Source organism: Colletes latitarsis, chromosome 11 (assembly GCF_051014445.1).
Source record: "Colletes latitarsis isolate SP2378_abdomen chromosome 11, iyColLati1, whole genome shotgun sequence".
In the NCBI taxonomy this organism is placed as follows: domain Eukaryota; kingdom Metazoa; phylum Arthropoda; class Insecta; order Hymenoptera; family Colletidae; genus Colletes; species Colletes latitarsis.
This window is the reverse complement of record NC_135144.1, coordinates 16,843,186-16,859,661: the sequence shown is the minus strand read 5'-3', so window position 1 is coordinate 16,859,661 and position 16,476 is coordinate 16,843,186. Positions and strand designations below refer to the sequence as shown.

General features: G+C 41.1%; 1 protein-coding gene across 3 annotated transcripts in view; it reads right to left on the bottom strand.

Annotated features, from left to right (window-relative positions):
- The window catches only part of Syx1a (syntaxin 1A), a 42,649-nt gene that overhangs the window by 7,080 nt on the left and 19,093 nt on the right, over positions 1 to 16,476 (bottom strand). The window contains exons 4-9 of one of the 3 annotated variants that reach the window (XR_013080684.1): positions 10,869 to 10,943; positions 10,187 to 10,369; positions 10,001 to 10,074; positions 9,091 to 9,228; positions 8,214 to 8,324; positions 223 to 2,599 (exon numbers count right to left, since the gene is read on the bottom strand). Coding sequence is in view for 2 of the 3 variants with exons in the window: in XM_076777756.1 (XP_076633871.1) it covers positions 3,791 to 3,877; positions 8,214 to 8,324; positions 9,091 to 9,228; positions 10,001 to 10,074; positions 10,187 to 10,369; positions 10,869 to 10,943 (668 nt within the window). In the remaining variant the exon portion in view is untranslated. The other 2 variants (XM_076777758.1, XM_076777756.1) reach the window with 2 other exon arrangements.

The window sequence follows — 16,476 nt, the reverse complement described above, 5'->3', positions numbered from 1 at the left end:
CTATACACTTTCGTGCACGATTTTTCTGATTAGTCCCGTGCGATATTTCCTGCGTGCCATAAGTGGGCACAGAGGTGTCAATTTTTCTACGCATGTAGCACAGGCATCGAGTACAGGCCCAATTAAAGTCATGGCTAAGTGGCCTGCCAGGAGGCACGCGTGAAAACATACTCCGTGTAAAGAGGGCTCGACATTGCGGATTGCTGAATACTAAATGGTTACCTGATTTCGGCGTTCACAGTCCAAAGTATCCACCGACGGTGGTGGCCAGAACGACGACAAGTATGGCGACGCAGATCATGATCATGATCTTCTTCTGCGCTCGGCATCAACGGATCGGCATAAAACACAATTATCGATTACAAACGTATCGCGCAACGGGAGTGGATTCATCGCTACCGTTACGTGTGTTCAGCTACGATCCTCCCTTCCGCTATGCTACACGTCACGTGTCCTCTCGAATCGCAGCATGTGCCTCTCTGCGTGTGCCTGTCAATTTCTGTCCGTCTCTTCGAATCGCTGGATCATCGGATCCCACCCTTAGCGGAAAATTCGCAACGGTAATCAACCGTTCGAGCGAAGATTCTGTCTCTTCCCTGAAGGATCGACGAATCGATCTCGCACCTCTCGATCGAGGAATAAAAATAAATCGATACACGTCGCCATCGTAACCGTCGCGACTCGTGTTTTCTTTCGATCTAGCGTTACTCTTGCGCCTGAACCGCGCGCAACAACAAGGAATCAACGGTTCCACAAACTCGACCGTTTCTTAATCGTAAATATTATTACCTGTTTCTATACAAATGCAATTATGTACATAATACGCGTCGCGAGCGAGTATTGCGACTGCTCGCGACGGGGACAATCGTTTCCGACAAACGCTATGTTTCGTTTCGCCGCGTCGGGCATCGCGACTGACACTTACACGCGCGACGATTGAAAAATAAATCGTGGCGTCACGTAAGCTGGCGCTGTTCCCCCAACGATTCGTTGACCGTCGCCATTGGATACATCGCACAGAGCTGCTCGAAATTTCGAATGGTACCGACAACGTGAGACAACCTTGGGACATTCGGAGAAAACGAGACTTCACTGTAGTTACGTGACTACGAGCGTGCAACGCCCCAAACACTTCGCGACAAATAGAATATCAAGAGTTTCTGATCACTTTTCTTAACTGTATACGTGTTTCTCATAAACACAAGCTATGTAATAACAAGTGAACGTTATGGTAAAGTTACGAGGAAGTCTCGTTAATTGTCTTACCAAAAATATTGTATACGAAAATTTGTTTCATTTAATATTGTTTTTCGCAAGCGTTGATTAATTTTCTTTGAAAATTCAAAATACCACCTCATCCCTTTCCTTTCTAATATTATACGAGATTTAAAGGATTTTTCGGGCTAGACCCGATCCTCCGTGCGTGATTTATTGTCAGACATTAACCCTGCAGTGATAACATTGAAGTACTAGCCCGAGTACTTAATCTAATGTTACCACTGAACGGAAATAAATTATACGTTACCACTACTTGACACTTTCACAAGTTAAGCCTGGGCTACGAATACGCTACTTTTCCTCGGCATTAAAAATATTAAAAGTCTCGCTTTACATTCGAGTCTGGTCCAGGCCCTGCTACAAGTTGGGCTAGCCGGATCATTTATTCCGAGCCACAAATTTATAAAAAAAAAAAATTGGTAAAAAACTTCTATGCCCTCACATTCGATCCGTAATCTGGCGATACTAATAGTCTTGGTACGGAGAACGATATTACTGCGTTTTGTTTCGAATTTGCTAATTCAACTCGATCGGTAAGGATTACTTAGCAAATCCTACCTCGTCACGCTGCTGGACCACAGTTCGACAAATCTTTTATTAAATTAATACACACATATATTAATAAATATCGAGGAATAAGAGACTGTTCGAACAATTAGTCGCGTCTAAAGAAGATACTGCTAGATAAACCTCACCGATGAGTTCGACTCTTTCTCTTCGTACCAAACGTATTACTTTTTACGGGGGAGTTTATTTTATAATATACGTCTCTATAAGTCCTCTATATTGTCTCGAATATTCGAGATGAGATCTCGAACAGCTCTAATACCACGACACGCGTACACCAGTAAAAATCATGAGGTAGTCGAAGCCGAGAATCTAGAAACAAAGACCGGAACAAAAAAGGAAAAAAAAGCGAAAAAAAACATCGCTGGAACACGTGTCGGTCAACGATCGATGAAACAGCGTCGAGCTCGTATAACCCGTGAAACTTGACACTCTTTTTTTCGTTCTCGATCCGAAAATATCTCGCACCGTCGTCCTGTTTCTCCGTTTCCCTCTCAACCCTGTCACAAACCTCGTTCTATCTCCTATTCGCCAGTTAAGATCCATCGAATCGGTCGCAAAACAATCCCACTGAGCTTATCGCGAACGGAAAACCGTGTGCGTCATTTTAGCTGGCTCATATTTCGTGACTGCCTTGCACACTGTTCCCTGAAATATCTCGCATCGTCGCTTGATCTTCTTACAATGCATACACCAGAATTATTATGAGAATGATGAACACTATTATCAGGCAAATTACGATGAACATCAATTTCTGTGAACAAAATACAATATTGCGATCACTCGACGAACGTGCGCGGTCGCTTTAATTATAAGCAGAATGGAGAGTAAAGAAGTTGTTGCGGGACGCAAAGCAATCGCGATAGCTTTTTTACTACGAAATTTTTGGAATTATTTCTCGTTCACAAGGATCGAAAAAAGCTACCCCTTTGCTGTTGTAAGAGTCCCATCGATAGCAGCACCAGCGCTTATTATCGACGCCAATACGGTTAGTAGAAGATGGAGCGAAGTCGAAACAGTGGAGGATCGTGATCAGCAAGGTACATACTTGGCAAAGTAAACGAACTCGTTCTCTTCTCTCGTCCATTTTGAAGATTTCATAGCAACGATTACCTTGGTTGTACGAATCAGAGACGAGCAAAACTGTATTCAAACCGGTGCTGTTAACCTGATTTACTTTCAACAGCGATTTGATAGAGTCTAAGATATTAAGAATTTTAATTTTAATTTTGCTCGTCTCGAGTACAGGGTTTCTTTTCAAGCATCGACCAAGATCGATCGAATAAAAGATGGCGGGGAACCGAGAGAAGGAACGACCAGTCGGTAGACAGTCACAAAGAATGAACCAATGTATGCCTGGCGCCTTTAACATGCACGATCGTCGCGTTAGTGGAAGAAAGTAGCTTCTGTTAATGAGTTATTGCGTTAACAAACAAGTTGTTATGGAAGTAGAGGTTAGAGTCGAGAACAACTGGAGCTCGAGAGGAAGATAACGAAGTCGATGCTACCGATTGCCTAGGTCTGTGCTGAATTGGTAAATGTCGCGCAGAGAAAAAAAGATCAGTCATTATTTGTCTCGAATATTAATTAATACATGAGTATATAAACGACTAAGGATAAAATAAAATGCAACGGAAGATTCAAATTGAAAATACTTATTTCTGAAAAGAGTCAAGCGTATTCCTGATTTTGTTAAACATTGTCTGTTTGTCATTTGTTATTCGACACTGATCTTTCTTTCTCCCTACTCTACTCGATCCTCGCTAAGCATCTAGATTTTCGTTCCGTCCCTCTGTTTCTTCTCTCGCGATTAAGTTTTCGAATTTCGACCAATCCTCCCCCTCCTTCTATCATATTAAATCCTCTGGTCGATTTGGCCGCGCGCGTTGTTTCCATACATGTCCAACGAAAAAAACGTTCCCCGCTCCTCCCTGTATCTTACTCTTTAGCTACTCTTCGGAACGTATGCTATTAGTACGGAGATTAATATCAGGACCAATATTAAGACGCAGATTAGGATGAAGGTCAATTTCTGTGGACAGAAAAAGAAATATACGATTCGCATCAGAGGTCGCAGAAACAAAACACCGAATCTACGACAACCGAAACGGTCGAATCGTACACAGCGTGGAAATCACCAGAGGAAACAGAAACATCGGTGGCAAACAGACAAATAGAAAGCGACGGGGGAGAAGAGTGAAGAGACAGTGAAGCGAAAATAATGAACAGAAACAATGGCAGTGATGATTCTGGAACTTTTATCGAGACAACAATCAGGCATTTTAACGAGAAGTTACTATGCTCTGCGAATATGTACAAAGATTACGTTTTAACTCAAGGGGCCTGTATAATTATATTTATTGTTGTTCGTAATTTTATCCCATATGTTAACATCTTAAGTGTTCGTTATTTCTTTAAAATGAAGATTGCACACACTACCACAAATATGCCGTTAATGTATTATTCGGTTCAGTATACCAACAAATTCTTCTCGATTATAATTGATCTTTAATTGCACGTTGTGAGGTTATATTTTAAAGATGTCGTTACGTGACAACTTCATAGTTAAGGAATGAAAAAATCCTGTTAATATTTTATGTTTCCAAATGTTTTAGTGGAATGGCCCCTTAAATTCGAGACTTCTGACTGTTCCCAAGCAATGACAAAAGCATACGACGATTTTACGTGACATCGTGCATGCTGCTGACAACGCCATCTACGTTAACCTCTTCAGGGATAATGGCGGACACATATTTGCTTATTTTTTCAATTAATTTCGACTATTGTAACATGGAAACCATCACTGAAATTTTGAGTAAATGTTCGCAACGCACTTATATTTATAAATAAATGTATCAATGGGGTTAATGTTAAGTTTAATTTTTAAATAATTATTCCAAAGCAAAATAATTTCTCCCTGACGAGGTTACAAATTAATAGACTACATCGAGAAACGTTTCAAGAAAGTTAAACAAAAGCAAAGCAAAAGAAGAAGGCAAAAAGGAAAGGTAGAGACGTATCTAGAAATTGAACGAAATTCAAATATAGACAAATACAACACAAATCCAGTAGAGGGTAACATAAATAATAAAGAATAAAATAAAAGGAGAAACACAAAACTCAAATACCAGAACTTTTTAAAAATATTTTTCTAACTACCCCATGAATGTCTAAAAAAGTGAAATAAAGAAACGTTGTGCTTTTTATACCGACTACTGAAAAAATATACTCGACAGCGGTCAAGAGGACTGCGTGCAAAACGAAACGGTCGATTACGACAACAGATACGATTCGTTCGACGATTGTAGTGTGTCTGATGTGAGGAAACGGGAGAAAGGAGGCATCGTCACAGACGGAAAAAACGATACGTTGCGAAGGAAACTAGATACCCATCGTCCTATGGTTTTTGCGTTGCAATTTCTAATCGAAACTCCTTGTTCTAACCCCTAATTTCGACTATGAAATTAATAACCGCCGATGATCGCCGCTGGATAATAAGGAAGAGGCTGCCACTGTTGATGCGATATAATCTTCAGACAATGAACGCTGGGTTAGGTTAGAATTTCTTCAAACCGTTCTTTCGCAGATCGTAACTGTTTCCTGTCGGTCACGTGCAAGAGATACAACTTTTTTTGTATAACACGAATCAGGAGAAACAGAACACCCTAAATATTTCCATTAAAATTGACGATAAAAGCAAATGTTAGAAGGGAAAGTTCAAGGGGGCAAATACTAAGATGTTTTAAGTGATACAGGGACGTATATAGTCGAGGCGCGGGTACGAAAACGATGCAGATTGGAAAGACCTGATAGATAGAACCGATCCAGCGGCGATCAAACATTTTTCAGTCTGATTAACGTTTTACCTTGACGAGCTTTGCTTCGCCATTCTTCAGCCATGATCACCTCCCCTCGGGTCTGGCCCACGCGGTATCCGCTGACCCACGTGATCGATGAAATGCTCAATGGCGGTTCGTCAACTCACCCTGCCGTGCCAAAGGATAAGGGCCGATGGAAACGAGTGGGGGAAATAGCTGGTTTTAAACACCGACGTCCAATGGAATCGAAGATCAAATGGAACTAGTGGAAAATAGGACGGATGTAGCGATGGGACTGATACGATCATGTATCGACAATATTCCAACGATCTTATAGCAAAATCTATGTATAACTCAACAAATTTAAAATTATTATTGTTATTGTTATGGTGAGTTCGACGACATTAGATACGATCTTGAAATGACCCAAAAAGCTATTTTACAAGCTAACCTAAAATAAATACCCTAAAATAAAGACCCAAATTAAAATTTAAACTTTCATGGACTGTTAATATTTGCTTATCGCACAAAGAGAAATACAACTCAGAAAGAGGCCACGGACCACAAAACGTTGGCATATGCTGCTAAAGCGAATCGTGTCAATCTAACCCGAAGGAATAGAAACGTTGTGCCGTAACTCGGAGAAACAACAGGGTTAAAGTTGATACAATGCGGAATATATTTAGGAGGATCTCTCGCAACTCAAACGATGTGGAGCATCTATAGGGAATCGCTTGTTCGACAGAGAGTAGAATTACTCGTCCTCGTCCCCACCGTTCGCCCCGCCTTGCTCAGGCCACTCCCACAGGGACCTTATTAAATTTGTTGAGCTATACCAGGCGTCAATTTCTGATACTGAAACTTTTGTAATGAATACTCGATCCACACCGATGCCGTACAATACCGAGGAGACGTCGAAGCTGCTATAAATATACTTGGCTTGAGAAATAAAATCAAATCGATAAAGATAATTGCTCGAAATTAAGCCAGTCTGCGACTGCTTCTTTCGTATCGATTAAACCTCGTTTGAACGAAACCACTGGCTGGGACTCGTAACAGCGTATGCACAAACATAGAAGAGAAAGTGACGAGGACGGGACCCGCTGGTTTAGGCATGCACGTACCTAACCTCTTCACGCTGAGTCGAGTAATCTATCGATACTATTGTCTCTGTATCATTCCCATCACTACGTATTTTACAGTTACCCGGTGGATCGGCTCGAAGGATGTTGCACCCAAAGTTAAATATTACGTGTGAACGTGTATTCGTTGTGCGTGTATGTATATACGTACACATACATATAGGTATACATGTAGACGTAGAGAGAGGTTATGAAACATACACCGTGTAATCAAGCCACACACACCGCATTAATTATGTTAATATAGTTGCAAAGGTATTATGTGTTTGAAATAACGCATAATAACCGACGTTTCTCATTCTTGTTTAAACGTTTGCACCATGTTCATTTCTCGCGAACCTTCCACCTGACCGGCGCACTCAATTTTATACAGTCCACGATCTCAAACATTTTTTAGTTTGGAGGCACAGTTAGCACACTCATGTTCAACGGAACAAAGCGACACAAGTAGAGAGGCACAGAGAGACATATATATATACATATGTATATGTATACAATGATGCATGTATATGGATAAACACGTATTACGAAACGAGTAAGTAGGTATAAACAATAGGTTCGTGGGTGTGTATATATATATACACATATATATGTATATATTAGATAATACATACATCATACATACATAGATACACGTATATGTATGCATATGTATACAGGGTGTTCGGCCACTCCTGGGAAAAATTTTAATGGGGTACTCTAGAGGCCAAAATATGACGAAAATCAAGAATACCAATTTGTTGATGGAGGCTTCGTTAGAAAGTTATTAACAATTAAATTCAAAAATTTCAAATCGTTCTGGAAAAATTATTTTCGATTGCGGGGGTCAATTACAATCATTTTTGGTGAATACACATACCTTCGAAATCCTACCCACTTTCTAGAAAAAAAATTCAGTACAGTCGGAACTTTAAACGTTAATAACTGTTTGACGAAGCCTTCATCAACAAGTTGGTATTCTTGATTTTCGTCTTATTTTGGCCTCTAGAATCACCCCATTAAAACTTTTCCCAGAGGTGGCCGAACACCCTGTATATATACATACAAACATATATATGCGAGCAGCGATTCGATCGTACAGGTGACAAGCACGTTTGTTAAGTACGAAAGAAAGCGTCGTTCGTTGTTAGATGTCGCGCCGTAAGGAAAAGAGTAACACACACATAGATAGAGGAGAGCGTAGTCAACCGAAAAGCGTTAAAGATTTTGAAGTATTAGAGTTAAATAAAGTAGGTACATACGGAGAGTAAAACAAGACAACCGGAAACAAGGATGAAGGGCGAGGATAGAAGGTGATGGTCGTGAGAGATCGTGGTCAAGAGAGATTAGGGCAGAGTGGAGAAATAAAAAGTGACCAATTAGAGGCGAAAGGTCGTCGGATTCGCGCGATGATCTGGAATTGACTTACCCGTCGGGCTTTGCTTTGATACTTGAGTGCCTTTTTGGTGTCCTGCGTAGCTGTCTGCACGTAGTCCACCGCGTGTTCCACATGGTACTCTATGCGATCTATCATCTCGCCCTAAGGTGCATGTGCGAAATTCACACAGCGTAACAGGGAAGAAGAAAGTGTTAGTCGGATCGTAAGCTTTTTCGTCGACCATTTTCGTCGCAATCGGAGAATATTGAAAAACGTTCCCAGTTCCTGAAGTAGCGACAGTTAACGATAACGATCGAGACGTTATCCCTCCATTTTACTTTCTTTTACCATCGCGTTCGTTTTCTATACCATGTTTATATTAATACTGCCGTTATTTTGACTACTTACAACGATGAACCAACACGAACACATTTCGTATTTATTGTATCAAACATTTGAACATTAATAATTTACAAACGTAGGTATACGTTAGATACAAAGGCGAGGTATAAACAGCATATAACGTTTTCACGTATCATTTCCTAATTTGTAATACAATGGTATCGCTCTTGGATACGTGAGTATGTTTGAAAACATTCATACAATGTGTTCAGTTTCGTTCATCACTATATTTAGTCCCTTGCACGCCACGCAATATACGTGTATTAGCGTTACAAGTAATGCCAGGTATCAGTTTTCTCGTGAAAAGTTGCCCGAAGATAAGAGAACAATGGCGGCTATGAAAAGGCTTGCCATTATTGCCATAGCTTGCTCCCTTTCGCGAGAGAGCTTTGATTAATGAAATACGAACGAACGAAATCGGAATAAATAATCAATATCAACGAATTCGAACGCCTCGTTAATTGTACACGACGAATAAACCTGAGATAAAATTTAAATAATCGTTCGTGCCCGTCGTCTGCCTTACCTGACTTTCTACCAGCATGGCCATGTCCATGAACATATCATGAAGTTCCCTAATCGAGTTCTCTAGTTTGATAATATCGGCGTGGCGGGCCTCGATGTCAGCGAGGGTCTGTTTCGCTTGTTGCGTTTCCATGATAATCTACAAGAAGGGGACAACGATTAGTCAGTTTGAAAACACCATGTTTCTCTCGCAGTACAGTACGCATAAGGGAAAGATCAGTCTTAGAAGAAATTCCAACCGTATCAGACATGAGAAGGGGACTTAAATGAAAAACGGTAGATTGATTATTTTGGTGTCTAGAGTCACTCCTTAAATTTTCTCCCAAGGAGTAGCTCAACACTCTGTATAAGAACGATTTGAGCTTGGTTGGAGCCTCGTCCAGATCATAGAAAATCTTTCTAAGCAAAAATTATTCAACAAATCCTTTGGAAGACGTTGATAGATGTCCTGGTCTGGTAACTAGGTGTAACTGTTATTAGGATAGGATCAGGAGAATGAAGAGTCTCACGATCTCGTCCAGATCATAGAGAATCTCTCTAAGGAAAACTTATTGAACAATTCCTCTGGAATACTTTGATAACTGTCCTGGTCTAGTAACTAGACGTGACTGGTATGTCAAAAATGGTTGGACATGATCAGGACAATAAAGAGTATCAGGATTTCGTCTAGATCATAGACAACCTTTCTAAGCTCCTTTCTAATTCTAAAACTTATTGAACAAATTATTCTACGATACTTTGATAGGTGTCCTAATTAGGTGTAACTGTTATGCCAGAAGAGTAGGACTTTAGGGAGCAGGACGATGGCATTGGATTGCAGAAAGTCGTGGATACCAGATTGATTTTTAGCCCAAAACTGATCTTTCCAGGCCCGTGGCTGTTGAACGGTGAAACGAATGAACGTTTCTTACCCCTTGCGTGAACACAGCCGGATTTCCCTGTTCCAACATTTCCTCTAGTTCCTCGTTAGTGGTCGTCCTCCCCGCTGCAAGCGGCGAAATCGATCGGTTAAGATGGTATTTAGAGAGCTAAGAGTGCGTTGACGCGCTCTCACGCATACGAAATGGGAATAGCCGAACGCATAGGGCCACGCTTACTGATTTCCAGCTGTCGTTGTATCCTTCCCTTACACCGCTCTCTGTAATCGGTCTGCGTTCGATTGTACTCTGTCATCACCTCGACGAACTTCCTGGACAACGTCGACTGCTGTGTCTTGCGTATCCTGAGATCCGCCGACGATTTGTTCGTGTGCTCTTCTTGCTCGATATTTTGCTCTATCACTGCGCACCAGAAAACGAAATGTCAATGTTGAGACAGTGTCACCGTTGAACGAGCGAGTGTACACAGAGCGGAGGATCAAGAAACGAGAGGAGAACGCCTAAGGAGTTCTTTTACCTACGCTCTACGTCGTTTACAACTATTTTTAGCGCGTCGAGCGTTATATAGTATATGGAGAATTATAAATATAATTTGTTTTTGTTTTAATTAACAGGAACCATTTTAGCCAGCATTTTAGTGGTCGTCCTCAGAATATTACCGATGGCCAGTAACGTTAAATATAGCATTTACTACTACCAATAGATTTTTACGAGTTTACTTACATAATAAACTATCAATGTTTTGTATACAAACGTTAAGACTGACCCCCTATAACGTCTCGTTCGACGTAAATAAAAATGCATAACGGTCTCTAGGCACTCGACGTGATAAATATTGACCCTTCGGATATACCAGGAAATAGCTTTCTATTTGACTTTAAGTATTAATCATGATACTTACCCTTTAATTTAGCCCTGACTTTGTTGGCCGTTTTCTTGATGTCGGACATCAGGTCCTCCAATTCCATTTTGACCTCTGCAACAAAAAAGAACATTACACTTTAGCTGGCGATCGAAGATTCATTGTCAGTATCAAACTTTGTTAAATGACATTTTTTAAATCACCGCTTCTGGTTTGTTACGTTTTTTAAGGGCTACTTTTCTGTCATTCTGTTACTTCGTAGCAATTTTTTTTTGTAATTAAACCACCTACATTTGCACGAGTCCCTTCAGTGTAAGATACAACGCTACCAAAATTGTCCAGTAAGGCTTTTATAGAGTAAATACAGATTATATTATCCTTACTGTGGCGACACCTCCCGTACTCGTCACCAGAGGGCTACGCTCGACCTTTCTCTCTCGCAAGCGTTCGACAGACCCTTCTGTTCCTACATAGTATACGCTCCTTGAGCGACCATCCTATGTTGCAGTGTCCACCAGCAGGCCCAGAATGAAATGCTCTCTCCTTTCCTTTTCATATCTCCTGTTATCTCGCTTTATTATTCCTCTATATATAGCAAGCTGACTACATATTACCATTTTTAGGTTATATAAGATCGGATTTTCCAGACCTCATCAAAGTATAGACAGTTGTTACTATTATTAAACCAAAATACTCTAACGACCTAAAGTAATTGAGGAACCCTATTCCGTTCAAACAATTCATCACAACTTAGAGGGGACCTACACTAGAATAATTTAGTGGCTTGATGTTTGTGATATAAATCTACACGAAGCTTTTACCACCCTCCTATTCCCCATATTAGTGAATTCCAGTGTCAGCATCAGTTTGTTAACAAAACAACCTTCTCCAGAATCTCCCCCAATGTTTGATCGATTCGTACACGCATAACGCATTTTACAGGATCTATTCATAGTACTGGAATACCTAATAAAATGTTGGAACAGTCACGTTCGAATGTTTGGAAGATTAATTTCCCCGCAGTTTACGACTATGCGTCAAGGGGTTGGAAACAGAAGAGATGCGGAACCGCTGGAAGCCGTAGCTATGACAGACTTCCTAACGAGATTATTCTTTCGGCGAACAAACGGTATTCACCAAAGATTATCTTCGACAATTTTTCGAAAACATTGCGCAGTAATTCCCGCTGTCAACCAGCAAAATCTAGGACCCCGCTAATTCATTTGCGAACGAGTTTAGACGGGAGGCTGTGACCGTTGCGCGTTCGAGAAAAGTGAATCCGGATATACCGAGTGCGAGAAAGAAACAGAGATCTACATTACCGTAACGATATCCTATGCAGAATGTTCGGCCACCCCTCGGGAAAATATTAATGTATAATATAATGTAATATCAATTTCTTGATTGAGGCTTCGTTAAAAAGTTATTAAAAAATTAAAGTGAAACATTTGAAATCACTCTGGAAAAATTAGTTTCGGTTGCGGGGGTCAATTACAATCATTTTTGGTCAATAGACATACCCTCGAAATCTCACACACTTTCGAGAAAAAAATTCGAGTAGGTTCTGAAATTTTCGGCGAAATTCAAAAATTTTCAATCGACCTAAAAAAATTACTTTCAGTTGCGGGGGTCAATTACAATCATTTTTGGTGAATAGACATACCCCCGAAATCCTGCGCATTTTCGAGAAAAAAATTCAGAACGAGCGGAAGTTTAAACGTTAATAACTTTTTAACGAAGCCTCAATCAACAAATTGGTATTCTTGATTTTCGTCTTATTTTGGTCTCCAGAATCTCCCATTAAAATTTTTCCCGGATGTGGCCGAACACCCTGTATACTATTCATTGGCAACCACCAGTACAATTGAATTAGACTGTAAAACAGCCTTTTTCGTTGAGATATTTTGTTCTTATTCAGCGAATTCGTTGCATAAATAAATAAAATGCTTTCGAATCTATTTGTCTTGTCGCTCGCGTTGAATTCCGTTGCTCGAATCCGGTGTCGGAATTAGCTCTTAAAAGCGGGAGCTACTGTACTCGGTACGGAATGCATGGCTAAAAAAAGACGTGACCGAAGGGAACGACCTTGGGCCGATACGGAAGTCTGAAAGACGAACCTAGAAATCGTTGAGGAGACATATTGACCGAACGAAGGCGAGGCTGTCTCGCGGATCAATATCCGTGATTCGTTGGCACAACACGATAAGAAGAAAGGGAGACCGGAGAACGGGAAAAGGGACACGAATCCAGTCGACCGATATCTGTCCTGTGATCGACATAGTCTTGTTTCCTTGTCCCCTCCGTTGTCATATCGCAACCACCCACTCTCCTTAAGTCTTTCTTCTCTGCTCGTCGCAACCTCGTAACAGATTCTCTGAGAATGGTAGGAACGTTTCATCGTCCGTTCCACGGACAATTTCGATTTTTATTAACCATACGTGGGGTTGCAAAAATAAACGGTGACCCCGTCTTAAGAGTAATGAAATCGTCCCTACCACTGTTCATACTTGCATAAGCAAGATACACGTACGAGAAGGAATTTCACTCAGTAATGAAAATTGAAAATTTTTTTCTCATTGTATCTCGGTAAATGCGGTATCAATGGATTGACGAAATTGCCCCGATAAAAATGAGTCCAAACACGACCATATTTGGAATAGTTTTAGTTACACGTATTTCCAATCAGTTTTCAAAAACGTATAATTAAAAATGTTTCAAATATGGTCGTGTTTGGACTCATTTTCGTCAGGGAAACATTCCCAATCCATTGGTAATGCTCTCAACAAGGTGTAATGAAAACTATAAAAAATTTTGTTTTGCAATAATAGCTAATACGCCGACGAGAAAATTAAAAAGAAAAAAATCGTTTTCTAGTTTTTATTTCTCGATAAGTGTGCGTCATTTCGTGGAAATAAAAATAAAAAATAATGCGATGGAGGGTTAACGCGGCAATGTTCCAAGACAGCTGATCGTAATCCGATAGTTTCATGGACTGTTGTACTGTTGCACCGTCCCGCAACAGGGATCCTGGAATATACGGCAAAAGAACCCACGTCACCTCGTTGGCTGGCATTCCAATCGCAAATATTTACGTTGAGGACGTCAAAGACGAGAAGAAGGGTGGCATCTGATACGTTCAACCCTCTATTTCATGAATTTTTATTCCACTCTTTAGAAAGGATTATTTCTCGATCATACATTCGTCCGTGAATTAATTAATACTAAAAGTTATTTTTGAAACCTCAATTTTTTGGAAGAAATGTATGTTAAAAAAATTAAACGCTGTAAAGAAGGAGCCGCTTAGAATTTCTGTTCGTCGCAATACTCGTCGGTCTTTGTCATCCATCGTAGTTTTAAAGCGAGCCCTCAATGAGAGCCAGAAACTCGGATTCGCTCACAGACTTATGACGAGTATGGTGGATGATTTTAATCCAGAAATGGACTTTCTTTATTTCAATCGGGCTGAGCGGCGCGTGTACCGCACGACACGCAGAGTGAATAGAACACATCGAGAGTTAGCGAGACAAAACAACAATGAGCGAGTCATTGAAACTTTAAAGCAACGCTCCACGCGTATCGATGTGACACGATTAATGCGAAATAAACATTTTCATACTCCTCATTACATTGTACAGAGTTTTCTCCCTTCCTTATGTCCGCGCGAGCATACAAAACAAACATAACAAAGAAGCTATATTAATTCTTTATTGACGACGTTTAATCGTGTTCAATGTGTTACCAATGGATCGGCAATACTTTCTCGATGAAAATGAGTCCAAATAAGGCGTCATTCGGACGACATTTTTTATTAAAAATCTTCTAATTTAGGATAATTTCAAATAGTTCAAACATAGTCGTGTCTGTACTCATTTTATTCGGCAGAACTTCACCGATCCATTCGTGCTACTTTCATAGCGATTCATTAACAAATATAAAATTCGTCATTCTCATCGTTGGATGTAATTCCATCCTAGTCTAGGCGACGAGTAAACATGAACGGTGCACGATAAATTCGCGTCGCTGATCCAGGAAGGAAATTATTTCAGTTATCCGGGTGACACCCAGGCGATATTAACCCGCTGCTTAACTCTGATATAAATCAGCCCTGGGGAACGAGCCGCGAACGTCCCGTCACCTATCGCCCGGGGATTTGAAGCATCGTTTCTCGAATGTCGCAGTTCACTGGAATGCTCGTTAAATCCGATCCGTTTCGTAAGCGCGTGCACGCGGTTCGCTCGTATGCGTGCATCGCGTGCGCGCGTAGGTGGCGGCGTAGGCGTGGGGCGGGGGCAGCAGATAACCGGGTGGACCGTGGACGAGGGTCGAGGGTGCGAGGATGCGAGGACGCGGGGACCGCGCATTCCCCTGCGTCGAGGGTGCTCGATGGAATTGGGTTAATACGGGGTGGAAACGTGCCAGACCTACTTCTAAGGCCTCTCGAGACCTCGGCGCGCTCGGGAAACACAGGACGCTCGAATTCGATCGAATCGCGCGCGCGTTTTGCGCCCCAGAAAAATTTCGTCGTCGGTTAAGGAACACAACCGACCGGTGGGCGCGTGTGAGACACGGTGGAAGGGGGAAGGCGTCTAGCTATCGTTCGCGAGCGCGAGTATACACCAGCCAACCGAACTGCGGCAAAATCCTATCCAAGCATTGCGAAAGAAAGTACGTTGACTTCGTTTCGATTTTTTTTCTACGTGCCCCGCCGTTCGATCCCAACACGCCCTCGTCTCGGGCTACACGGACGAGCCGCGCAAACGAAAATCGATCCGCGCCAGCCGGCTCGCAGCGGAGACACGAGATACGGTAACTCCTCGACTTACGGCGGTTAATTCGTTCCGAAGCTTTCCGAATAAGGCGAATCGTATAAATAGAATGTATCGCGGGGAGAATGAAAGATTAGTACCAGGGTTGTAAAAAGGGTATTTCGAGTTAAGAGGATATGGACAGCCAAAGATCAATGTTTGCTTAGTTCGAAGCTATTTAAAAAAAATTTAATCGAGAAAACAAAAATATTTTTCGTTAATGTACTTTTTTCTTATGAGATTTTAAGCTCGTATATTTTTAAACGAAAATATTTTTATTCCTTACACCGACAGAGTGTACGAAAATAAATTCATCCACCTTCATAAGCGTAGTCCGTCCCTAGCAGTTATTTTCGTCGCAGGTTGATTCAATTTTTCTAAACATTCACGCGGCAAATCGAATTACGGATTCGTATTCGTGCGTGAACGCTGGGCTATATTCGATTTACCGCGTGAATGTTTAGAGAAATTAAATTATCTTTCGACGAAAATATCTTGAAAATAAATGCTAGAGCCAGGTATATGGTTATTAAAATGTTTAAATTTCTTTTTTTTTTATGCTGAATCGGAATAATAAAAAATACTTGAATCTTGATTACATTATTTATTCGTGGATCGGAAAATAAAGTATCGAACTTTTCGTTCGTAATTCCTCGATTTATTTGGCGTATAGAATTACCTAAAAGATCGCCCACCTGTAGACAAACATCCTGTATAGGGATGCAACCGCATATCCACGAATCCGTGTAATTCGAGACCGCGTAACTCGAGTGCTCAACTGTATACAATTTACGCGGAGGCTGTCGTGTTCTCGCGTAACCGACCTGCCTTTCGATAAACGA